Source organism: Neofelis nebulosa, chromosome 4, assembly GCF_028018385.1.
Source record: "Neofelis nebulosa isolate mNeoNeb1 chromosome 4, mNeoNeb1.pri, whole genome shotgun sequence".
NCBI lineage: Eukaryota > Metazoa > Chordata > Mammalia > Carnivora > Felidae > Neofelis > Neofelis nebulosa.
In genome coordinates, this window is record NC_080785.1 from 2,876,754 (window position 1) to 2,901,958 (window position 25,205).

General features: G+C 53.6%; 1 protein-coding gene and 1 long non-coding RNA gene across 7 annotated transcripts in view; one reads left to right on the forward strand and one right to left on the reverse strand.

Annotated features, from left to right (window-relative positions):
• CNPY1 (canopy FGF signaling regulator 1) overlaps positions 1-13,225 on the forward strand; it is a 45,736-nt gene extending 32,511 nt beyond the window's left edge. The window contains exons 3-6 of one of the 5 annotated variants that reach the window (XM_058723690.1): positions 3,634-3,837; positions 5,586-5,682; positions 9,342-9,425; positions 12,389-12,485. In XM_058723690.1, coding sequence (XP_058579673.1) covers positions 3,634-3,837; positions 5,586-5,682; positions 9,342-9,403 — 363 coding nt within the window. In that variant the 3' untranslated portion in view covers positions 9,404-9,425; positions 12,389-12,485. Of the gene's footprint in view, positions 1-3,633; positions 3,838-5,585; positions 5,683-8,019; positions 8,715-9,341; positions 10,466-12,388 lie in introns of those variants that run through there. The other 4 variants (XM_058723687.1, XM_058723689.1, XM_058723691.1 and 1 more) reach the window with 4 other exon arrangements.
• Positions 504-22,406, reverse strand: LOC131508681 (uncharacterized). 2 transcript variants are annotated; one of them, XR_009260091.1, is made up of 6 exons: positions 22,359-22,406; positions 19,809-19,889; positions 19,422-19,526; positions 13,354-13,494; positions 3,824-4,208; positions 504-2,704 (listed from the first exon to the last, which is right to left on the reverse strand). It is a non-coding gene; the product is annotated as an uncharacterized LOC131508681 (long non-coding RNA). The 2 variants fall into 2 exon arrangements; XR_009260092.1 differs by lacking the exon at positions 504-2,704 and having other exon boundaries at positions 3,787-4,208.
• Positions 22,407-25,205: the final 2,799 nt, after the last annotated feature.

The window sequence follows — 25,205 nt, forward strand, 5'->3', positions numbered from 1 at the left end:
CAGATGCAATATTTGCCAGAGTGCAATTAAAATTTCGACATTAACTAAGCCTCCAGAAGGGGAATCTTTGCAACAATGTGAAATCAATTATCAGTCGCTAAGCAGGTTAAGTCCTGGGTTCATATCTGAGGAACACTCAAGATAACGATAAAGATAAGTGAGATTTATTTGAGATTGCCAGACTGTTATGAAAACCACAGACAGAGCACAAGGGCATTTCCACGTCCAATCGTGCGCCGTAACATAATTGTGTTCCTGCCTAATTGTGATAGCTATCAAGCAAGAAATTTGCTACAAGATTAACAGAGACACAGTAATGAACGTGCACGGAGGCGCCCTGGAACCGTTAGGAATGTGGCTCACGGGGTCTGGAATGAACCCCACACTCCGGCGTTCCAGACCCAAAACTTCCAGAGACTTTTTTCCCGCTTTCACGTTGGGATATGGGTACTTCCCTCCGCCCCCCCCCCTTTCATTGCTCACAGAATAAGCACATGGTCAGAATAAGCCTTGAGGGGAAAAAAGAAAAGAAGACACTCTATCTACGTAGCAGGATCCAGAGGGGCAGGTAGGTTTCAGAAGAGCAAAAGTTAGGATTTACTTTGACCAGCGCGCTCTGAGATAGCGATGAAGTTATAACGGATCGCTTTTATATGTATAACGGATCCCAAGTGAGTGCCTGCGTAAAAGTAACGGCTGATAAGAAAACCGGGTGCCCGTGCATCGGTTTTCTCCCGATACAATGCTGGCGGCCTTTTTCATTCATATTGTAATGAGGTTACTATCTCTGAGACAGTCCTTCCGGGGTGGAGGCCACCCTCCCCTAAGATTACAATAGGAATTGCTTTATTGACAAGTACTATTCAAAATCTTCATAGTATAGAAAGAAAGACTTTGTTTTATTCCACTCGTCTCAACACTTATTGCACTCTTATAATCAAAACACTCTGAGGGGAGAAAAAGGCCCGATTATTCTGTGAACAGTCTTTAAATTTACTGAAGGCAGTTCAGCTAAGCGGAATCATTTTAGACTCCAATCGTGTGCGTCGTCGTCAATGTGCAAAGAGCGGCGATGCTTAGACATCTTTACCATTTTCTCACAAAGCCGGATGCTTTGATTGAGATTTTAAAATCCTTTTTTTTCTCTTAGTCTTCTGAAAACAGATCTAGTAAGTTCACGTTGGGTTGGGTGTTTTTCCTTTACCTGTTTTTAGCGGAGATTGTGAGGAAGCATTTTCTGAGCTATGGGCGGGCAAACACTTCCTCCTATTAAAGAATGTTTACTCAAAAGAGCCAGCTAATGATGGGAAAACACACACACACACACACACACACACACATACACACACAAACCCGTTTGCCTTCAGACTCATAAAATCAACAAAATTCACGTGTTGATCTCTTGATATAACATATGTGTGTTAAAACAGTACCATATCAGTATATTCAAACGTATAGCATGACACTTTGAAAACTGGAAAAAAAAAAAATCCCGTTTTGGGGAAAGTTGTAAAGTGGGGACTGTTCTAAAATAGTGCCAGCCCCGGGAAACAAATCAAAAACCCCTCCAAAGTAAGTTGAGGAGGCCTTTCGGTCGCTGGCGTCTGATCTGCTCAGGCGAGACGGAGGGCAGTTTCTGCACACGGCTGGGTGGGTGCGGTCAGATTTAAAAAACATTTTCGAGAGCGTCCCCAGTCAGCGGAAAGTACTGGGATCCGTCAAGGCGGCGCTGAGTGTTCCCCCAAAGTCTCCCAGACTCGAACCCCTGCCCTCCGGTGACGACCACCCCCACCCTGTTTACTTTTCCGCTGGGGAAGGTGGGGGCCGGAGGGGACAGAGAGTGCCTTTCCGGGTTTCACTTAGCTTTTTTAAGTGAAAGCGTGCACTCATCACTGTAAAGTGAAAACCTGCTTTGCTAACATCCAGAAAGTACCATGAAGGTATCTCAAACGTATCAGATAAGGAAATACACTTAAACCACACGCGTGGCAGGCAAAAAAAAAAACCCACCCATAATCATGCAGCTAATGATCTGCTTGATTAACTGTAATTAAGAATTTGCCTCTGTGTTTTATAACGTGCAGACCCAATACAGATTTAATCCTCAGCGCCTGTGGTTAATAAAACGGATTTTCAGTTTGTTCCTTAACCCACGCATTGCTGTGCTTTTTGTTTTGTTTTGTTTTTACAATTTACAGGGCTTGATTGGCATACTTAAAAGTGTAAGTAAAATGCAGCTTGTATTTGGAATGCACTTCAAGCCACTACCTTTAGGGTCTTTTCACTGTAGACCCGAAAACAACAACAACAACAAACCACACTCGCGAGTTTTTAAAAACTGGCTATTTTAGTGAATGGATAACCGTTGTGGTTTAATCCAGTTGAGTAAACGGTTTCGTTGCAAAAGGGAGCGCCCGGGCCTGGAAAGAATGCGCCTGGAACCGGGTTTTGGGGGAGAGGCGGGGACCCCGTTACCGCGCACACGGCGGGGGCAGCTGGGCGCCCATCGGCGGCGGCGGTTGTCTTCGGCTCTCTTGCTGCCCCGGCTTCCGCAGGCCTGTGTCCCACCGCGCGCACTGCTCGCGGACCCCGGGGGCGGCGGGGACGCCGGCCCGGGGGCGGGAGGCGCGGGGACCCTTTGTGCGCCCGGAGCGCGCGCCTCGCCGCCGCGCGGTCGCCGGCACCGGAAGGGTTCACACTGCGCCTGAAAGGGGACAATGGAGGCCGGCTAGATCAACATCGCCGAAATCGAGTTCATTTGCGATTCAGCCCCTTTCACCACGGTTGTCACGCAAACTTCCTACTTTGATCAGCGGAGGGTGGAGAGGGAGAAAGCCCGCGGAGGCCCGGGCGCGGCGCGTCCGCGGCGCCCTTGGCGGGTCCCCGCCCCCTTCCGGAAGGAGCCGCGGGGACGCGGCATCCTGCACCTTGACCCGTCTAGACGGGCCCCGAGGTTTTGTGTCGGTTACCAGGGGCGAGGGGTGCTCTTTGACCCCCGCGCGGGGCGGAGGTGGTGTCCGGTGTGGGGGGGGGCGTCCCCTGAATCCTCGCCGCATTCCGGAGGGACAGGGGCGCGCGGAGACGGGCGCCAGCTGTTCCCCGAGCCCGCGCCCGTGGCCGTCCCGCGCGCCCCTGTCCCCCCCTCCCCCACCGGCGCCCGCGGGCGCCACTGTCGGCTCGGCCCGACCCGTCCAGAAGGACGCGGCGCGCTGGCCCGCGGTCTCTGCCTCCCTCCCGGTTCCCCTCTTGTGCTCCCCCTCCCCCTCCGCCCCTCCCCCTCCCCTCCCTCCCTCTCTCCGGCTAGTAAATAATCACAGCCATTTTCTGTCCTCGGTGCCGTATTCTGCATGTGCAATGACTTTGGAAAAGGACTACCTGTGTAAGTGCACTTTCCAGTTCCAATCTAGGGGTTTTCTTCCCGTCCACTTTCAAACACCCGCCCCTTTCCAAAAGCACAGTGTAAGCGAACTTCTCACGTTCTGTAAGTAACCTAACCGCAAGCACATTGTGCGAGGAAGGTCATGCCTCCCGGCGCTCCTGGGGGTGGCGCGCGGCTCCGGACGCGTCCGGCGCACGATCTGCTAAGACCGCGTGAACGTTAAGGCAGGTCTCCTGCCCCGTTTGTCTCCACAGACCCCCCTAGCCCACTCGGAGGTTTTCCTAACAGACCTGTTGGACCAAGTGTGCGAGCGGATGAACCACTACCAGCTGGAAGAAGATTCCGTGACTCGGGAGAAGAAGTTTAAGAGATTTGCTCCAAGGAAAGGAGACAGAATATACAAAGAATTTAAAAAATTCCATTTTTATTCTGATGCTTACAGACCTTTGAAATTCGCGGTAAGCTCCCGTTCTTCGCAGGTGAATCCCACGCGCCAGGAACACCATTTGGGGTATTCTTTTTGGCCGTTTGCTTGGGTTGTGGTTGAGTTTCCAGACCTTGAACGTTAAAAGGTTATCTGGCTGCTCTGTGGTCCCGCGGCGGCGTCAGTGTTGACCATGCATTTTGGGAAGTTGCCTTTGAGACACCTCACGGGGCTGTGCAGACAGGCGGTGTTTTGCAGAAAGGGCTGTTGTAGCTCCCAGCGACTTGAAGCCGAGGGTCGCGCCTGCTCTGCCCCTGTGGGGCTCAGAGAGGGGTCTCAGTGGCCCCCCCTTGCCGAGGCAGGTCTCTTCCAGGTTCCCACAGAAGGAATCAGGGCTGGTGGCTCCTAGGTTAAAATCCAAATTAGAATGAATGTCGTTTTCAAATATTTATAGCAAATGATAGAGGAAGAGTGACAAACATCTTTTTTTTTTTTTCCTTCTTCCCCTTCAGGCTTCACAGAAGACAGAGAATTTCCTTCCCGAGTTAATTCAAGTATTTTAGCACAAACTAAGTTAAACAAAGGCTTAGGTATGATAGCTGGCTTAATGCCAAACTCCCGTCCGGTGTGGTGTTTATTTTAAGTGAATGCTGGCCTCTGGCTTGCTAGAATGTGCCTGGCAAAATAGATTCCAATATATTTCGCTTTACTTAACACTGTTGAATCAGACCAAGTGATGGGAAAGCCTGTTTAAAAAATGTATTAAGTTCACACACTGGCCGAAATGTCAGGCATGCTGACGCCCCGAAACAGGGGCTTTAGCTGACTTCTGGAGATTTCGTTTTAATTAAAAAGTAAAGGCAATAACTCCAAGGTAAAAGTACCCTGGAACAGGAATTGCGATGAGTACGTGTGCTTGTATTTCACACGTTTTAAATAAACACGTTATGGTGGAATTTACATATTTTTAAATGCCATTGAAAAATTTTAAAGTCTTGCTGAATGAACTTGGACTGTGCTTTGCCAAGTCTCGAGCGAATGCCCTCCTGTAGCTTCACGGTTCCAGGAGCTGTAACCCTGTGGGTCTTTAGCACAGACGCGTCCTTCAGTTAGAATTTAAGATTTTTTTAATGCCCCAGGCGCCTTTGGGCTCCCCCTTCTCTGAAAAGTGAGATTTGGGGCTAGAAGCAAAGTGAAATTATCAACGGATCGCTAGATGGTTTGAAAAGAAACTTGGCCAAGTCACTGCCAAGCATGTTACCCACAGTGAAACCGACGAGGTTTGTTTTGATCGCTGAGAAAGCTTAATTGTTTTCACACTTCAGACTCTGTTTTAAAACCACAAAATGGATTGTTATGTTAAATCTGAGGGAAACTGGTTTAAGCGTCTCCAGGAGCCGGGTTCTTTGAAGGAGTCTGGAAAACCCAAACAAAACCAGAAAGCTAAGACTCCCCAGCTCTACCTAGGAGACCCCTTTCTTCCTTTTCTTCGCATTCCAATGTAACGAAGAGGCACAGATACAAAGAACCGCTTTCCTCCTCACCCTCGTCTTTCAACACGACTAATCGGTTAGTTAAGTCCCAGGAAAATGACGCAATTAACGTTTGGGGACGAGGCTCCATCCGAGGCAGTGAGGTCCCGAAAGCAAGGGGGCTGATGAAAACGGGCCACGGCGGTAACACGGTTTTCTGTTTTTAGCTAATAAAATGTTGGTGCGTCCTTCTCACGAGAGCCCCGTGCGCGCGGATCTAGCCACATATGTTGTTATTACGTTTCCGCAGTGCGAAGCTATTATAGAGGAGCATGAAGACGAGATATTCTCACTTATCGCCCAGGAGGCACACGACCTCGCTGACAAGCTGTGCAGTGAGAAAGCAGGTACTGTGTCTGATGTAACATGTGTCTTCCGCTCGCCCACCCCCCTCACCCGGCGCGGCAGCATCTTTTTTTCAAACCGCCCTCGCTGCCTCCCCGCCACCACCACCACCACCACCACCACCACCGGCTCCGCACTGAGTCAGAAAGACCCCATGTGAGAGAAGACAAATAAACAAAACCACCGGGCTAGGTGGCTCTTCCGTGGGCGCTGGCTTTCTTCTGCGTTTGCAAGGAAGTCTCAAGATGGTAAAGGGGACACAGGCCCATCAGAACCGGCAGGGTCCAAAGCACTTTCTCTTTCCAGTTTGCAGACTCGGAGAGGTTGGGTTCTCTCTCCCTCCTGGACCAGGAAGGAGAATCTCTTTATGACTCTCCTGGAACCTAAACTGATAGCAGGCGGGATCTTTATTTAGTACGAGATTTTAAAAGCTTTTTTTGTTTGCCGATTTGCGAGGGGTGCTGGGTATTTTTTTTTTTTTTCAAGTTTCTTTCCCGGGATATCTTAAAAAAATTTTTTTGTTTCTAATAAAGCCTAACGTACCTTCCTCCACAGTATCAAATTTAGCGCCCCAGTCCTTGAAAGAAGAGTTACTGCCCATCTGTGGAGAAACGTTTTCTGTCATCAAAGGTTATTAAACGAGAAAGTGACAAAGCCACATCAACAGGAAGAAGTTTTCTTCTTCTGAGTAGATAATGGGGTTGTTTTCTTTTTAAAATCCAGTTTGAAAAAAAAAATAATAAAGATGATCCAGTTTGGTTGGGGGTTTGAAGAGTACCGTAGAAGGAGACACTCGGGACTGCTCAGGGCCCGGAGAGCCGTCTCACTGAGCTCAGACACGAAAGGTTGCTTTTGTGAGCCTCCCATCAATAAGTGCGTAGCCACGATTTTCCAAAGAAAGTAGTTTCGATGTTTTCGAAGTTTTGCGAACGATTCAGAGATGGGCACGTGCTTGAAGATACGAGCAAAAATGGGATGCACGCTATTGGAAATACCTGTTTTCTTATTTTTCTGTCACAGAGGGTCTGGACTTGTCACAATCACCTATGGCAAGGGCCAGTAGTTTGCTCTCTAAACACCTGTTCGGACCTCACAGAAGGGCCTGAGAAAGTTTCACCAACTCTTCCTGGCAGCGGTGGTCCCAAACAATGACAAGATTCTGGGGAGAGACCCTCTTCCTAAATGCAGCAGTTTGACTTAATTTTAATAATAGTGACTGCCTTTTCATTGCTTCTGCATATTGGTCCCTGGAACTGAGAATTAACGTTAGCCCCGAGAAAGCGTGAGTGTAAGGCAAAACCCTAAGATTTACGCAGGAAAGAAAACCTTAGCTTACGGAGTCTTAATAGCATTTGGTTGTTTAAAAACTGGTGAAGTATTTCCACTGTAAAACGTCAGCCCCTCCGAGCTGCTGAGAGTACAAGGTGGGCCACCGCCTCGTGGCCGCAAGGTAGCGAGCCTTTTCAGGGTCATGTTTCCCCGTGAAGCATCCTCATGGCTGTTGTAAACCATCCGTAAATTAAAAAGTGAGAACACGGTCACCTTACAAAGAGGCTAGACTCCCTCTCAGCCCAAAGTCCCCGCCGTCGAAGTAAGTTAGCGCCACGTAATGAGGTCGCCTTTTTCACACTTAAAAATTATCGCCAGAAAACCGAAAGCCACGCGTCAGTGAGGACGCTCACCCTCGGTGACCACGGCGACAAAGAAGCATGTGTTTTCACAGGTTGGGAGGCTTTCGGATTCCCATGGAAAAGGTGACACTCTCATGTTGTAGAAATACTCACGCGCTGTTGTCCAAAACTTTGCTACGATTGAGCTCTGCGATTTAAAACGTTTTAAAGACAGGGCCGTGTGTGTGTGTGTGTGTGTGTATGTGTGTGTCTTGTGTGCTGGAGGCCGCGAGGCCGCATTCACCAGTGACCGTCCCCCAAGGCAGAGTGTGCTGTGTCCAAGGCGCTGCACTGACGGCTGCTGGAGTGTGTACGTTCTGCTTTTAGGGAGATCGGTTTTTTTTTTAATAGATGGTTCTAGAACTAGATGTTTACTCGGAAGGGCGGCCCCTTTTTACACTTTGTATATACTTCACCTATACGTGCGTGTGCCTGCGTGCACACGTGTGTGTTATATGTGTATATATATGAATTTTGCTTTTCTCTCTCTTGAGGGTAGATCGTTTCACCTTCTTGGTAATTACGTAGGAGCACAAGAAAGCACGTTCACGGATTTTAAAGCCTCAGCTTTATTGGGCTTTGATGGACGTATAAAACTGTAAGGCGTTTCACATGTGCACCGTGGCGATCTGATACGTGTGTACGTTGTGAAACCTTCTTCCCATCAAGTTCATTGACGCTGGACCCTAACAGGACTGTCCAGTTTACTCCCCGTGTGCAGACCAGTACGTGGGGGACCATGGAGAAAACGCATGTTACATTCGCGATGACCGTTTGGATTTAAAAAGGCCCCATCAGTGAGGTTTTCGTGAACGTATGCACCCTGCCTCGAACGAATAAAGAAAACCTCGGTGAAAGACGATAGCATCGCAGACGGGTCTGTGGATACCTCTTCACCGCTCTGCGCTGCATAAAAGGAAAGGCATCAAATACATCCTGCTCTTGGGGTGTGAGACGGAGTAATGGGACTACCTGATAGACAATCTGTCGTCGTCGTCGTTTTTCCCCAGGCAAAAAAAGAGAAGTGAGTGTATTCGATCTTCCTGGTGGAATATTTTGTGGCACTTACCCTGGCCACATTGTCAGTTTAACGTCTTGAAGTCCAAATGATGCTTTAAAATCGGAATAAGATAGAAGGTCATGATTAAAAGGGCAGCTGTGTCCCACGGATGGTGGAGGGTGTACCACTCTGGGTTGGGAACGGATGGATCCTCTTAGTTTTGTGGAGGCGTTCGTTAGCTGGAGCGTGAGGGCCTAAATGTAAATACACGAATATATTCTGGGTACGTGTCACTTCTGCTCCGCTCCTAAATCTTAACCCTGAAAACGTGAGACTGAGGAATCTGACGCGTGATCCTTGTGAATGCGACCTATGGAGTAAAGGACCAGGTATCTTGAGATGTTCGGCTTCCGTCTAAAGAAAAAGCATTTTTACCTCTTCGTGCAGACTTCCCTACACGAACGGAGGTGTTGAATTATATTACACAAAATAATTACTTTCAAAACCTTGTCTTTTTCCTGTTTTTGATAAATTATGGAGTAAAAAGAATCATAGCCTTTCTGGAGAGGGCGGACGTTAATTGCTTCCAGTTGGCAAAGTGGAGCGTCTCGGAGCCCCCTCCTTGCCTCTCTGCTCCTTGGGTTAAATGCCAAGCGTGCTGCGCCTCTATTTAAGGCATCTCTTAAACACCCCCAAGGCCATGGGCAAAGTGACACGCTCCCTGGGCTTTGGTTTTAAAATACTCCGGGAAAAAATGCTGGAGGACGGCAGCAAAGATAACAGAGCTTTGGCAGGTGTGGAGGCCACGTTTGAGGTACCGGGGAGGAGGTGTGTGTGTTTGAAAATTTCCACGATAAAAAAGTTTTTAAAACGTGCTTCCCTCAAAACTGTGTTTCTTGCAGAAAGTCCGTGACTCACGTGCTGGTGTGAGATGGGTTAGTGATGCTATGTGACTTTTTTTGTTTTTTTTTTTGTTTTTTTTTTTTTCCAGATCTCTGTGGAGCCTCTGCTAACCTCGCGGAGCTCCTGGATGGCACCTCTACTGGTTACTGAGGAGGAAAGTCACAGCCCACAGGTCAACGTCCGTGTTCCTATCTTCACGTTTCCTCACAAAAACAAAGTTCACGTGTCTCGTTTATACGGTGTTGTCGCACGTGTGACATTGTGTTGAAAATCTGTTGTTTGGTGTCGCGACAGACCCGATTCTTTGGATAGGGGAAGTTGAGGACTGCATGAAACAAATTACCCTTGTGGATTCGGATACAGACAGGGTCAGGAGTGAAGCGTTTAAGTGCCCAGGAAGAAAAAACGGAAGGCATTTCATAAATGAAATAAAGATTTGATAACATACACAATATCTTATGCGCGTCTACAAGTATAATGTTCTAGTTGATGAGAAAGAGCATGATTTGAGTTCTTAAATGCTTGATTGGTCATGAAGGCAAGAAAATATATTGCCACAAATTCCAGATTATGTCTTCTGGGTTCTATAGGGTGATCGATTAAAGACACAAACTTTCTTTCCATCAGGAAGGAGATACAAAGTTCCAGAAACCTTCAGTTTAAAAACGTATTAATCTCTAAAATGTAACGGAATGTGTGAAAAAATAATGAACGCTTTTCTCGCAAGCAATATGGTGGCCTTTCTTCCGCATACCTTGTTAATCCAGATGAGTCAGAAAGTCACTGTACTGTTATCTTGTGTGTTCCTCAAAGATGGCACCAGTGACCGTGTTTTGTTCTGCCGCAAACTCTGTTGTGCGTGTGCGTCTCTGAAAAGACTTTCAGCTAACGCTTAGTGTGTGTATTTTACCACTAACTAATCTATTGTCCTCCCATTTGGGTGTGTTTGTAGGTGTGGAGACAGAGGGGAGGTGGGACCGGATGAAAAATTACTTTTGACCCCACTGAATACCAGAACGTAGTCGTCCTAGTGCTAGGCTTGGATATTTCATTGTCTTCGTTAAACCTACAGTCAGTGACATCTGACTGTAATCGTTGCCGATCCCGGGGCATATTGTATGCCTTATTCTGAAGAAGAGATGCTCATTGTTGGTGGTGAGAATTTACTAGGCAGGGTGACATAAAGTCTGCCCCCAGAGAGCAAAAACCGTCCGCCGTGTGTTACGTCACTGCCTGGAAATCACGCTGTTTAAACCGCTCAGCTGATGCTTTGGGAAGAGACAATTCTGGAACTTAGGAAAATTTACCAAAATTAAGGAGAAGCGGTTTCCACTTTTTTCCTTCTTCCTCCCCACTTCTTGTCGTAAGTTCACACCACTTATTTACTGGGGGAAGCAGAAAGGCACGTGGTGTTTGGACGTGTCGGCAGCTGGCTGCGAGTCTAGACCCTGCCCAGTGTAGCCCAGCGAGCCTGCACCACAGCTGACACAACACGGAAAGAGGATTTCAGAATAAGTAGCACCGTATTGCAGTCAGGTAGCGAAAGTGTTGTTTAAAGCGCAGCCCGTACATCCGTGTGTAAGCCTACCTATTTAAGATTCGTTCAGCATCTCACATAGTCATAAACGTTTCCCTAACGTGGGCCTTGTTGGTAAGTGTGCTGCCCGGGGACTCGATTCCTTGCTGAGCACATGGCAGAGGCCCTGGCAGGAAGTGCCCAGTGACACGGGAACTCTGTGATCGTGTGGCATTGTCTCCACCTCCCTGGCGGTCGCTACAAATTCTTAGAGACAGACGCGGCCAGTGCTGATATGGCGCCGCTCAGGAGAATTGGGGCTCCCGTTTCCAACCCGCACGAACACAAGAGGTGTGCCTTCTGTCCCCGATCGGTGTCCCTCGTGGGTGTGGATGCTTTTGCTTTGACTGGCGCGAACCACCCATCTTGCCTCTGATGGCGCACATCTGAGGTTCCGCTGAATACGGCTTTTCAGTTTTTTTCTTATTTCCCGGTAAAAAATAGGCTCGTCTCTTACAAGACTTTTGATGCCCCATGACTTCTATGTACTTTTTCCTTCCAGAAAGTTTTTTTCCGGATCCAACTTGCTAAACCTGTGTAAATATTTTGGCTTTGCTAAGTTACCGATTAAACGTCCGCTTGAGGGGTAGACGCGAACCCCCTGCATCTTTGGGCTGGGGATATTCTGGGGTTCCCTGTGGGGCACGGTCAAGTTGTGCTGCGTTTGCTAATGAGCAATAATGAGACAGAGCAGTGGGTTGCTTTAGCGACCCTCTGAACCACACTCCTGCCTTTTTAATGACGTTGATTGACCAAAACCAAAGACAGCAAAAAGCTTGGGGGGGGAAAAAAGAGTCAGCACCCAGAGCATGGCACAAAAGTTTCTTAGAGTCCGTGAAAAGCAACCTAATTCTAGGTCAGGGAAATTCCTGGAGGGGAAAAAAAGGTGGGGGGTGGGGCGTGTGATGCTTATGAAAATACCGCGGAGAGTAGACGTGTTGGAGGCAGGGGTTTCGAGTTGTGTTTTTGTGAGCCCGGCTCTTTGGGTCTCTGCAGAAGATCCTGCGCACCTGTTCTCCTGGAGAGGAACCAGGCTGGCCAAGATGAGCGGTTTATATTCTGTTATGTGGATTACCATTTGCTAAGAAGCAGCCCAGTCCACTGAATCCATTTCGCTGAGGACTGAAAAGTGGAATTGAGCCAGAGTCCCAAATGGGAGGGATCAATACTTTATTTACTAAGACAAGCCCTAAAAAATAGAGTCAGTAGCTGTTTATATTTGTTATTTCTTCTACCTGTTTCTCTGCTCAGGTTGATATTTATCCACGTAGGTGGTAGCTTTAGCTACATGAAAAAGTTGAAGCTTTCAACCTTAAAATTCAGGTTACAATGGCATATGGGAAAAAGCCATTCTTTGATGTGATTTTGTGGCCTGTGTTAAAATCTGATACAAAACTATGAGCTCATCTCAAATCTGGAAACCCACTCAATGGCGTTTTGCGCCATTCTATCCCACAATGCACTGGTAGCAAATTGTCACGATACCTGTTACATACGAGTGTGTGTTTTGTTATGATTTTCTGCCCAGGTCTTAATGCCCCCTGCTATATTCCTTACAGTCCGCGGAGTCACTGTTCCAGGGCAAGGAACTACACAGACAAAAGATCGAATGAGGTACGTAAAATTGAAATGTGGAATCATAGACCTACATCGCCCGTAAGTCACCTCAGAAGAGGTGCAACGGACAGATGATGATGTCGTCTCCAGACTTGTCCTTCCCGCCCCTTGGCCCCCGAACGTGGGTTTGCTGAGGAGGAGTGACCCACCCGTTCTGTCCGTTTTCAGGATCTGCCCTTCTCCACAGAGATGGTGCTTACAGTGACCGTAATAGCAACTCATCTGTCTGTAGGGACGTCACCTGAAAATCTGGCTTGGCTTCCTGGGGACAGTTTGTAGATGAGTCTGTGGCATCAGCCACAGGTGCGTGCCCTTCTGGGTTCTCTGAGGGTTCAGAGCGGAAACTTAGGTGCAGGCATACCGTCCCACGCACAAAGGTGGGCCTGTCGTCTGGGCAGGGGGAAGTCAGCTGACAAAAATATCCTGTCTCACGACAGCGAGATATTTACAAAACACATGCCATCTGTTAAGAAGCTTGGGAAACAAGCTATGAGGTTACACCGGAAATATGTCGGAACTGCAATATGGCTCATTAGTACGGAACACGGATTTTATTGGACCACCCGCGGGTCAACATCGTATCCCCCAAAACGTAACGGCACAGAGTGGAGGCCGGGACAGCGAGGCGAGTGATTAAATAGGAGAGCGCCACGTGCCCCCAAACCACCGTGGAAGCTGCACCGCGCACTTGGCTGAGCTAAGATACCACTCGAGGCGCACACGCCTTCCTCGGAGCGGACAGAGAGGAGCTGCCTCCTCCTCCGGGAGCATAAACGAACCAATATAATGGGACACCGGATGCCCAATGTCGGCTAATTAAGCCTGGCTCCGACTCGGAAAGATCCCGTAAGTGAGAAGTTAAAATATTAATCCCGATTTCGAACTGCACGACGAGCGAGGCTGGTACCTGAAGGGAGAGAATGTACTCCTGACATTTTAGATTAAGGGTTCGCCTCAAAGCCGCTTTCCGAACAAGTGGGACTTTCTCTACAGCGTATTCTCTGATACCGGCTGAGAAAGGGCGATGACAATCCTTGAAGTGACACCACTGTCAACAGAGGGAGAGAAGATTCAATCAGGTGGTTTTCATTGTCTGATAGGAACGATCTTTATGGCTTTGTTGTTCTTCATCAAAGCACACTGATTAAGCACCTTCATGCCCTGTGGTTTGTAGAAGAAAGCACAGAACCAAAAAATAGACTATTCGGTCCCCATTAAAAATGGACCCTATTTAAAGCAACATGGTATTAAAACAGAGTGAGGTCTAATACACATGCAGGTTCAATAAGTGTTATTAAATTATTAGACCTTAAGGTGAAAATATGCCCTTGAACTGCCCTTATATGCAATCAGAGCTGTGATTAAATATTAATGCTCTGAGATTAAAGGGTCACTTGAGTGGATTTTTTTTTTTTTTTAAGCAATACCCCAAATGGTGGGAATTAGCTGCATTTTGCATACTTTGTGGACACCGAAACCCGGACAACTTCCAGACTGCAAAGCGCCAGGCTGGGGGCTCTGCTCTCGCCTGGCTGAGCCCCCGCCCCTGCGCGGTCCACAGTCGTGTTGAGATTCTTTGTCACGGCACTGCAGGGAGCTCCGTGGCCCTGTGTCCGTGGACCAGGGCTGTCGCGGGTCCCTTCTGCAGGAAGATGGAGTCCGTTTGGAGCAGCGCTGGTCAGGGCTGACTGTCCACCTGTTGGGTGTGGTGCTTTGAATACCACAGAAGGAAAGGAATACGTTCATACATATATATATATATATATATATATATATATAAAGAAATGCTTTTCCTTCTACTCGATGATTGAGTGTCTAAGTCTAGCAAAGCCTTTGTTCTTCTAGTTCGTACGGCCCATCACCAAAGAGGGAAGTGTTCTCTCACTCATGGACCCAGTGTTAAGTAACCACACGGTGACCCGATGACTCAGGGCCAGAGCCCCCCCCCCCCCCCCAGCCCCTGGAGGTGCAGCTGTGTGACCCACACCTGCGGCTCTGGCTGCCCCGGGCCGAGCCCCTCGGGGTAGGTGAGGGACGCCGGCCCAGGTGGGGAGCCCTTTGTCCAGGGCCGTCCTGTGGCCTTGCTCTGACAGCCAGTGCCCTTGAGCCCGGCCGCCCCCGTCCTGGATCCCAGAGGCCCAAACACCACGGTCAGCCCATCAGGCTCAGACAAAGCACTGGCTGCCTCCCGTTTGTGGTCTCGCTGAGGGGAACCCGGGCAGCACCGGCCCAGCGCACGGCTCCTCCCTCAGGGGGCCCCCCGAGTCCGGCGCGTGTCGTAGCTCAGAGCCAGCCATGGGCCCAAACCGGAGAAACTTCTCAGCCAGAGCCCCTTCCTGGCAAGCCCCCCGGGAAAGCGCTGGACGATGTCACACAGCTTCGGCACTGCCCACGTGGGGCCGAGGGTGCCCCTGAAAGCCCGCGCCCCCACAGTAACTGTCCCCCCTTGACGACTACTCTCGCTGGCCCACGTTTCAGCAGACGCCTGTGCGTTGTAAGGCCCCACGGTGAGAGGCGGAGGGGCGGTGGCCGGGGCCCCCTCTACATTCAATTTGGGACTTTTCCACGGGAAGGGGGGCCGTGGGGAAGCCTCGCCGGAGGCCTCGACGTGAACGCTGGTGCCCTCTGCGTGCTGGACAGGGACCGGGGTCCTCGTCTTCGTCTCAAAATGGCCACCTCCTCCGGGGGCCACCACTGCTTTCCAGGTCAGTGGTGGGACAAGCAGACCCAGAAAAGACCCCTGCAGGGGCAGGTGGTGGGAAGAAATGCTAACGTGGATGCTGTGGAGGAGAGGACAGGGACTGGGGGATGTGTTCCCTGCTGGGGGGAGGAAGGAGTCAGCGGGGAGAGGAGTTCAGAGGCTCCCAGGGTCTCCTGTGCTGAAAGGGGAGAGGCACAGAGACCGTGGGGGTCAGTGCAGCTGGGTGGTCCCTCGGTGCCCCTAGAGGGCACCTCGGTGGGGTAGGGGGGTGTCTCCCAGGTTGCTGTGATCCCGGCCGAGACAGAGGATGACCGCCCTGGGTCAGCTCGCAGTTCTGCATGCTCACTGGCAAGAACGGTGGGCCATGTGTGCCCCCCCCGCCCCCCGCCTCCACTGTGCTTGGCTGGCCACACCCGGAGCCCCCCTCCTGCAGGACCTGTGTCACCCGGTCACCTGCCAGGGCCGGCTCGGAGCGTGGACGTTACCTGAACTTCAAGCTAAACACAAACTTGTGTTGTAAACATAGTTCATCTACTTTTGCTAATTTTCAGTAGAGTGGAAAGCATTTAATTTTTATTGGCTCTCACAGTAGGGGGCGGGTGGTCAGGGCGGTGGAGAGCAGAAGGAATCCCTTGGATCTTTCTAGAGTTTTCATTTATTTAAGTGCCTGTGATCGGTTTGCCTGCTGGTCACCTTCCCTCTGAAAGCCTGGTGCAGGGAGTCTCCAAAGTGAGGTAGGAATTGAGGGACCCTGCTCAGCTGGGGACCGTTTGTCGAGGTGACCGTGTGACTTCTGTGGGTTTACCCGCCGGCCGCCCCGCTTGGGCTCCAGTCCACTGGGTGGACCTCACTGGTCTTTCTCCCCCATTGTCCTCCGAAGACCCCGTTCCAGGTCGCCAAGTGCCCCGGGCCCTGTTCCTCCTGGAGGCAGGGCAAGTCGGGGGCTCAGGCGCCACACTGGGGGATCCCTTGGCCCTCCAAACACTCAGCAGGTGCCGCTCAGGGCAGAGCAAGCTGGGCCCTGGACGGGCGGGTGGCCAGGGTCCCTTCAGTCTGCGGGACTGCACACGAGGCACCCCAGTCTCTGCAGCTTGGATTCCCTTCTTTAACACCAGACAAAGCAAAATGAAAAACACACACGCAAAAACCCTACATTTTTTTCCTTATGGGTAAGAAGAAATACATGTACTTCTTCAAAAAGAAGAAAATGACAATGTTCTCAGGGCACCTGGGTGGCTCAGGTAGTTGTGTGTCTGACTCTTGATTTTGGTTAAAGTCACAAATCCCAGAGTTATGGGATTGAGCCCCAGGCTCTGCACTGAGTGTGGAGCCTACTTGAGATTCTCTCTCTCTCTCTCTCTCTCTCTCTCTCTCCCTCCCTCCCTCTCCCTCTACCCCTCCCCCTCCTCCAAAAATTAATTAGGGGCGCCTGGGTGGCTCAGTCGGTTAAGCGTCCGACTGGCTCCAGTCATGATCTCGCGGTCTGTGAGTTCGAGCCCCGCGTCGGGCTCTGTGCGGACAGCTCAGAGCCTGGAGCCTGCTTCCGATTCTGTGTCTCCCTCCCTCCCTGCCCCACCCCTGCCTGTGCTCTCTCTCTCAAAAACAAACATTAAAAAAAAAATCAGTTTTTAAAAGTCCTCAAGTCCCATCACCAAGATAACTGTTTGCATCATATATGGGTGTGCACACACGTGTGCGGGGGGGGGGTCGGGGGGAGTTGAGTGTGTCACCTGTGTTCTCTGACCCAGCCTTTCCCCTCAAAGCGCTAGGAGTTTCTTCTCCTGTTGTTCAATGTCCTCCTGCCACGTAAGTTGTCACGGCTGCAGAATGTCTACTTGTATTTAACGGGCCTCCTATGTTAGGATCATTTAGACCATTTTCAGTGTTTGACTAGTGGGAACGAGGCGGAGGTGAATCTCGGTAGCTGGATCTTCGGCGGATTTTCCCTGGCTGCCGCCGGCCTCGGCTGGGTTCCTCGCTGCCGCAGGGAGGTCTCGGGGGCCCGTGGGCCCACGTCCCCAGCGGTGCCATCAGAGTCGAGAACAGCGCCTGCCCTCCCGACTGGGCACCCCCCGTGGGTGAGGAGTCCAAACGGTCCTCTCCTGTTTGGGAAACTCCCCGTCTTCGGTGCAAGGACAGGAGACCCTGGAGCAGCGCGGAGCCCGCCCGGCAGACGTCCCTGGCGTGGTGCCCAAGCCACAGGGTGAGCCCGGCCGGCTGTCGGGGCCCTCGGGAGCCCTCCATGGCTCCAGTAACAGCTGTGCTGGCGACGCACGTGAGCGTGGCTTTAGTCCCTTCCACGGGTACCGTTTCACATCACCCTCCCACCGCCGCGTGTGGAAATACAATCTCGTCTCCACCGTGCAGATGAGGAAGCCGGGGTCTGGAGAAACACGGGTGACCAGGTTCAAAGGCCCCGGTGTCCTGACTGCAGCACCGGCCCGCCTCCAGCGGGGGGCCCCCTCCAACACAGTGAAGGAGGCCCCCGAGATGGACTGGTTGGACAGGACAGTCCCCGCGGTCCCGCGGGTGCTGACGTGAGAGCATGACGGCGGGAGGACGGGGCTTCTGGGCTCGGTGCCTCGAGGGCCCTCAGAAGCCCTGTGCACGGAGCGTCGGGACGGAAATTTGCTGCACCGGGAACAGGGCCCCAGCGTCAGCCCAGCTGCTGCTCGGACGCGCGCTTGTCCACGGTGACATCTCCCCTAGAGATCGGGACGGGGAAATATGTGTCCAGGAGGGGCAGAGCACGTGGCCCCAACATGCGGGGCTGAGCTCGGGGCCGGGGGCGTTGACATCCACTTGCGGGGTCACGGAAGCCAGGCTCGGCCAGGTGGTGTGGCCCCAAAACCATCCTGAGGGACTGTCTGCCCTGAATACTAATAATTGAGGTGATGCCCCAAGGTCAGTCTCCTCTCCTTGGAGCTACTTCATTGATTGTTCCCCATGGTAATGACACTGTTCTGCCGGCCCTTTGGTAAACGTTCGTTTCGCCTCAACGTCTCTCTAAAGCAGGGCTTCCTAACCTCTTCGGATGGCATGGAGCCTTCTGGCAGCCTTGGGAAGCCTTTGGCAACGCCCTTCTTAGACGGATACGTGTGTGTGTGCGCGTGTGTGTATAGATAGATAGATAGATCCATGCACAAAATAAAATGTGCAAGGTGACAAGAAACACAATTGGATTAAAATACTTACAAAGTATATTTCAACTGTGATGTGTTTCTGTACTAATGTGTTAGATAAGACGACGTAGTCACAGGTTGAATCAATGATTTTAAAGTAGTGATGGGCGAGGGCGCGCCGGTGGCTCAGTCAGCTAAGTGTCCGTCTCTCAAGGGCACCTGGGTGGCTCAGTGGGTTAGGCCTCCAACTCTTGATTTTGGCTCGGGCCATGGGCTCATGGTTTGTGGGTTTGAGCCCCGCATCGGGCTCTGTGCTGATGGCGCGGAGCCTGCTTGGGATTCTGTCTCTCTCTCTCTCTCTCTCTCTGCCCCTCCCTTGCTCATGCTCTCTCTCTCTCTCTCAAAATAAATAACCAAACGTTAAAAAAAAATTAAGTAGTGACGGGCCGAAATGATGATCTGCCGTATCTGCGACGACTACAGCATGATATGAAAATATCTGTGGTTTCGGTTGGCAAAAAGGCAGCTAGAGAGGATACGGCTAAGCGAAAGGAGTCAGAGAAGGACCAATGCCACAGGATTTCCCTCATATTTGGAATTGAAGGAACAAAGCAAATGAGCAGGGAGACAAAAGAGAGGCAGACAAACCAGGAAACAGACTCTTCACTACAGAGCACACACTGACGGTCACCAGAGGGGAGGTGGGCGGGAGGGGGGGGCAGGGGGAGACAGGCGACAGGGACTAAGGATGCACTGGCCAGGAGCACCGGGTGGACACCAAGTGCTGGGTCACTACGTCGCACACCTGAGACGAATATCACACCGTGGCCGCTGACGGGAACGAAAGTGAAACCTTTAAAAAGTTGCCAACAGGGGCTCGGGCAGGGTTGGCTCCTGCCGCAACATCATTATGTCTGTCTCGTAAGGAAAAGAACGGGGAGGGGGCTGGTAGACACCGACTCGCGACAACAACGAGCATGCATGTTCCCGGCCCAAGTTCACGGAAGCCAGAGTAAGAGCTCCTGCCTTAAAGTAAACAGGAATGGGTCAACCTGTTCAGAGAAGAGACCGAGGCAGAGAGGCTCGCTGTTTGGTCCAAGGCAGCACAGCAGGTCAGAACCCCACACGGGACCTTCTGCGGAAGGCACTGACCTTCAGTGCTGGCTCAGACGTCCTCCTCAGGAGTGTTCTAGAGATTTCATCCTGACGAGCTTCCACGAAGATCACTTGACCACATTTGCTATTCACTGAAGACGACTATGGACAAAATTTTAAGACGTTGAAAAGAGTCTCTCAGGAAAGAGTTACTGATCATCTAAAACCCACACCTGAACCACACACACAGACTTGCTCAGTTCGAGGGGGAATGGGAAGATTCATTTCGCTAGAGAAAAATCTTGAACTTCCAGTTCATGGCCCTCGTTCTGGGGAGCGCTATAAAATTAGTAATAAGACTGCCTGAAGAAATCCTTCAGACCAAGTTCAGATTTAAAAGAAATAAATACCTATATAGATAAGTTACCCGTAAGCTTCACTTACTACGTTGCGGTTGCAATGGAGGACGTGGCCAATGGGTCTTGAGGTCCCGTGTTGTCGAAATTCTGTACAAAATGAAGCGCTCTGGAGGCAAGTAGCCCCCGAAAGTACAGACCAATGTCAGACGTTTCCAGAAATATATGGAAAATAACACCCCAAAGAATGGAACAGTACGTGGTTATTTATTGATTGAGGAAATAGTCTGAATGAAAAGGTGGGCACGTGGACTCTCGCACCATTTCCAGAAACCAAAGGTCTGACTCTTCCTAAACCTCTCCCTTCCTCGCGTTTGTTTGTACATCCCGTGGCGGTCAGGATCACCGCGCCACAGGCACAGGGTCGCCATCCTCTCCCAAAGACGCTCTCAGGCTGCCGCGGGGAGACTTCACCGGGGCAGCGAGCCCACACTCCCTCTGTGTGGTCCTCACGTTTCCCTGGGGACGGCGTCTCTGCTGTACTGCTTCCCACCTTACGGCCCCCACCCCAAATCAGCCTCCCCTCGCGCCAGCTCCCGCCCTGGGCTCACCCGGGTGCCGTGGGCCAAGATGCTCCTCCGGCAACCCCCCACCCTCCAGCTGCTCCCCCTCCTCCTCCAGCTGCTCTCCCTCCTCCAGCTGCTACTCCCCCTCCTCCTCCAGATGCTCCCCCTCCTCCAGCTGCTCCTCCACCTCCTCCAGCTGCTCCTCTTCTAGCTGCTCCTCCTCCTCCAGCTGCTCCTCCTCTTCTAGCTATTCCTCTTCCTCCTCCAGCTGCTCCCCCTCCTCCAGCTGCTCTCCCTCCTCCAGCTGCTCCTCCTCTTCTAGCTATTCCTTTCTCCTCCAGCTGCTCCCCCTCCTCCAGCTGCTCCTCCTCCTCCAGCTGCTCCCCCTCCTCCTCCAGCTGCTCCTCCTCCTCCTCCAGCTGCTCCTCCTCCTCCTCCAGCTGCTCCTCCTCTTCTAGCCATTCCTCTTCCTCCTCCAGCTGCTCCCCCTCCTCCAGCTGCTCCCCCTCCTCCAGCTGCTCCCCTCCTCCAGCTGCTCCCCCTCCTCCAGCTGCTCCCCCTCCTCCAGCTGCTCCTCCTCCTCCTCCAGCTGCTCCCCCTCCTCCAGCTGCTCCCCCTCCTCCAGCTGCTCCTCCTCCTCCTCCAGCTGCTCCCCCTCCTCCAGCTGCTCCTCCTCCTCCTCCAGCTGCTCCCCCTCCTCCTCCAGCTGCTCCTCCTCTTCTAGCCATTCCTCTTCCTCCTCCAGCTGCTCCCCCTCCTCCAGCTGCTCTCCCTCCTCCAGCTGCTCCTCCTCCTCCTCCAGCTGCTCCACCTCCTCCAGCTGCTCCTCCTCCTCCTCCAGCTGCTCCTCCTCCTCCTCCAGCTGCTCCTCCTCCTCCTCCAGCTGCTCCCCCTCCTCCTCCAGCTGCTCCTCCTCTTCTAGCCATTCCTCTTCCTCCTCCAGCTGCTCCCCCTCCTCCAGCTGCTCTCCCTCCTCCAGCTGCTCCTCCTCATCCTCCTCCAGCTGCTCCCCCTCCTCCAGCTGCTCCTCCTCCTCCTCCAGCTGCTCCTCCTCCTCCTCCAGCTGCTCCCCCTCCTCCAGCTGCTCCTCCTCCTCCAGCTGCTCCCCCTCCTCCTCCAGCTGCTCCCCCTCCTCCAGTTGCTCTCCCTCCTCCAGCTGCTCCTCCTCCTCCTCCTCCAGCTGCTCCCCCTCCTCCAGCTGCTCCTCCTCCTCCTCCAGCTGCTCCCCCTCCTCCTCCAGCTGCTCCTCCTCTTCTAGCCATTCCTCTTCCTCCTCCAGCTGCTCCCCCTCCTCCAGGTGCTCTCCCTCCTCCAGCTGCTCCTCCTCCTCCGCCAGCTGCTCCCCCTCCTCCAGCTGCTCTCCCTCCTCCAGCTGCTCCTCCTCCTCCTCCAGCTGCTCCTCCTCTTCTAGCTGCTCCTCCTCCTCCTCCAGCTGCCCTCCCCAGGTGCCCCCACCCCATGCCTCCTTGTGCTGCCCCGCTCAGTCCTCACAGCCTGAGATCTGCCCTTCCCGCTTCCCGTCTGTTTGCTTCTTCCCGCCCTGGCAACACTGTTCTCGCTCCTTCCAGGCCTCTGCGTCCAGAGCTCAAGTGTGACGGAACGTTTAAGCAGCAGGCTGAATATGTCCCGAAAGCATCACCACAACAAGTGTAGTTACCGGCTGCGTGTGTGTGGTGAGAACTCGTGAGATTCGCTCTCTTAGCAACAGTCCAAACTCGGACTGCGGCGCTGCTAACCGCCGTCGCCCTGTCGCACACGAGACCTACAGGTACGGAGTCATCGCGCCGTAGCACCTCAATAAGAGGAATGAGAGAGACTGGGGGGGGGGGGGGGTAGTAAACAAACAAGGAAAAGCAGGCTGCGTGGCGCCAGGGAAAGAGCTTGCACCAGAGTGCCCCCTCCCGGACCCCGTGGTGTGACCTTGGGCCACCCCTCACCCTTGGCTTCCAGCTTCTGTCGTCCCCTGGGAAGAAAGGGGCCCCGCTGGGCGGCCGCCAAGCCCCTCCGGCCCCTCCCGGATTGTGCGGCTCCTCAGTGACACGCCGTAGCGACACAGAGCGCCCCACACCTACCCTGCCGTGGCCTTCGGGTCGACTTCCTCAACTGGCCCCTGCACGTGCCCCAGCGCGGCTTCCGCCCCCGCCCCTTCCGGTCCGGTGCACCTGCGCCCGCCCCGCCCCCTCTCGCCCCTCCCCCCCGTCGGCCTCATCTTGCGGCCTAGCCGGCTTTGCTGCGGCCTTTGTCGCTTTGTCTTCCCTCCTTTTCCTTTTGTGTCTGTGGGGCTCACTCAACTGTTTGCACACTTTTAGAAAAATTTCCGTCTTCCCCGTGAGCCCATTCTCTCCGCACCGAGGCCCGGCTGGCGTTTCCTGGAGGCCCCCCGGATGCCTGGAGCCACCATGGCAACCGCCGGCCCGCGCCCGGCCTCACCTTCCCCGGGCGGAAAGCGCCAGAAGGGGCGGCCCGGGCCTCGCAGGGGATAAAGGGAGAAGGTTCTGGACCCCGAGCCCGGAGTCCAGGTGTCCAGGCCGCTCGGGCCTAGGGCGTTTGGAGGCTGAGCGGCCCGGCGGGGACACAGCGCCCTGCTCACGGGTGACACGCGTTGCTAACAACTACCAGGGAATTCTGAGTGTGTAAAAATCGCACGTTAACGCCCCGATGGAGAAGAACGCCATCCCGCAGCCGTCCTGGCCCTGACGACGAATTTGCGCCTGGCCGAGGGGCCCCAGGGCCGCTGCCCGCCGAGACCCTCTCTCTCTGACCTTTTCCCTTCCTGGAAAGCCCGCGCCCCGAAGTCAAGCCCTTCCCTGCCTGTCTGCCCGCGGCGGCCCGGGCCAGTGCCTCCCGGCCTCATTGTCCCCGCCAAGCCCTGCCCGGCCCAGGCCTGGCTCCTGATTAGAAATTTAAAAGAGTCTCTCTGGTGAGAGCAGATACCCCATCACTTCCTGGGATGTTCCTCCTTTTCTCTTCGGGCCTCAGCTCTTCCCACTTTTAAAGACGCGCAGCACACAGAAAGCGCAGCCAAGCGTGCAGCGCGGAACGGCCCCTTCCGGGGCCCTCGCAGAGTCTGGGAACCGCCGCCATTCACCCTTTGCCTTCTGGTGGCTTCTGAACCATGACGTCCTGGGCAGTGGCGCTCAGGACAATCCCCGGGAGCAGGGGGCAGGCCGGGGGGCCGGGGCCCTGGGAGGAGCTCCCCAGGAGAGCGTTTCCTGATCCGAGGATCCCTCGTTCTCCGCCGACCCGGGGTTGGGACAGGAGGCACCTGATGAGAACGCCCGATGACACTTAGTGGCCAAGCGTCGCCCTTCGCTCCTGCCGGGTTGCCACACGCCTCGGTCACCCCAGCCGGCACTGTGTGGAGGGATGGGGTGCCCGGATGGGGCCTCGCTCGCCCTGGACCAGGGAGAAGGCGGTCTCGGCCCAGTGGGGACCCTTAGCGGGAGCAAGCCTACCCTGCCAGCCCCACGCACCACTTTGCCCGCCTGCCTCTGCCCCCCCCCCACCAGCCTGCGCTTCTTGGGGTTCATCCGCCATTGCCTTCCTGTCCCATGCGGGCCCTCAGCCCTTCTCTCCTGGCCTCCCTCCAGCCACCCTTCAGGGGCCACCGGATAAGCCTCTGGTGGTTGGGCCCCAGCCACACTGCCCTGCACGGCCTTCCGTCATCCGCAGAGGCCGGGCTCCCTCGCTGGCTCTCAGCCTTTATTTTCCTCTGCGTCCTTTCTGTGCCCAGGCCTGCAGCCGGGGAATGATTCCGTCGTCCCTCGGGCGTGCCTTCCCCGGTCCCAAGCCTCGCTTGGCATTTGTGCCATTTGGTTCTGGGACCCAATGGCCGCCAAGACCCTTCCCTGCTGTTGGGCACTGGCCCAAGGGCAGGACGGGACACAGCTCAAGGGAAGCATCGACTGGTTCCCCCCCCCCCGCCCCGAGGCTCAGATCCAGGCGTCCCACTCAGGTTCGCCTGCGCGTGCAATCCAGTTGCCTGACCACCGGACGCATCTGTCCACCCCTCGGTGCTCAGCGCATCGGTGAGGAAATTGTTCAGCCTGGAATCCCAGCTCTGCCCTCTGAGCCTCAGTTTGCCCGCCTGTAAAATGGGTGGGGAACTGTATCTGCCACACAGCCCTGTTGTGAGGAGTCGAGGAGAAGACTTTCAAGCGCGTGTGTAAACAGTCACACTACTTATAAGGCAACCGCAGAGTCTGTCCTCTGACCTGAGACCCTGGAGCAGGGAGGGCTCGGAGCAGCCGGCTGGGGCCAGGGCGTGAGCAGAGCACACGGGGGTGTGGGCCTCCAGCTCCCACTATTACAGAAAACGGTTAGTAAATACCTATGGGCTGGTCAAGTTTTAAGTGATCAGATTTCCCATTAGACAAAGTGGGAGAGAAAGGGGGATGGTCTGATAGACCCAGCATCGCTCTGGGGACACGAGGGATGGACGTGGGGCTGTGTCGGAGGGAAGGGGGCTTAGGGGAGGGCGCCGGGCTGAGCTGGCTCATCAGGGAGTGGGGATTCCCCCCCCCTTCCCTCTGAGGGTTGCTGGGGAGACGGAATGAGCCAGGAGCCATCCAGGTCCTCTGACAATGAAATGGGAGGCTCTCGGGCGGCCCTGAGTCCGGGGCTGGGGCGAGGTGTCTCAAGGGCCCCCCCACGGCAGCCGGGCCCCAAGAGGCGGGGAGCCCTGTCCAAGGGGATCAGAGAAAGATCAGTGTCCGGAAGGCAGGGCACCCGGCTTGTGAGGGGTTCCAGCATTAGACGAGGAAGGACTGAGTGGGAGCGGAGCGAGGGGGGGGGCCCACCGGGGGGGGCCACCCCTGGTCACAGACCCCTGAGTGTGCAGTGACTGCCAGGGGCCCCTAGGCTCACCGGTGAGTTCTACGGACAGAAGAAACAGCACGTGTCGGGTTGAGGTGGCCTGG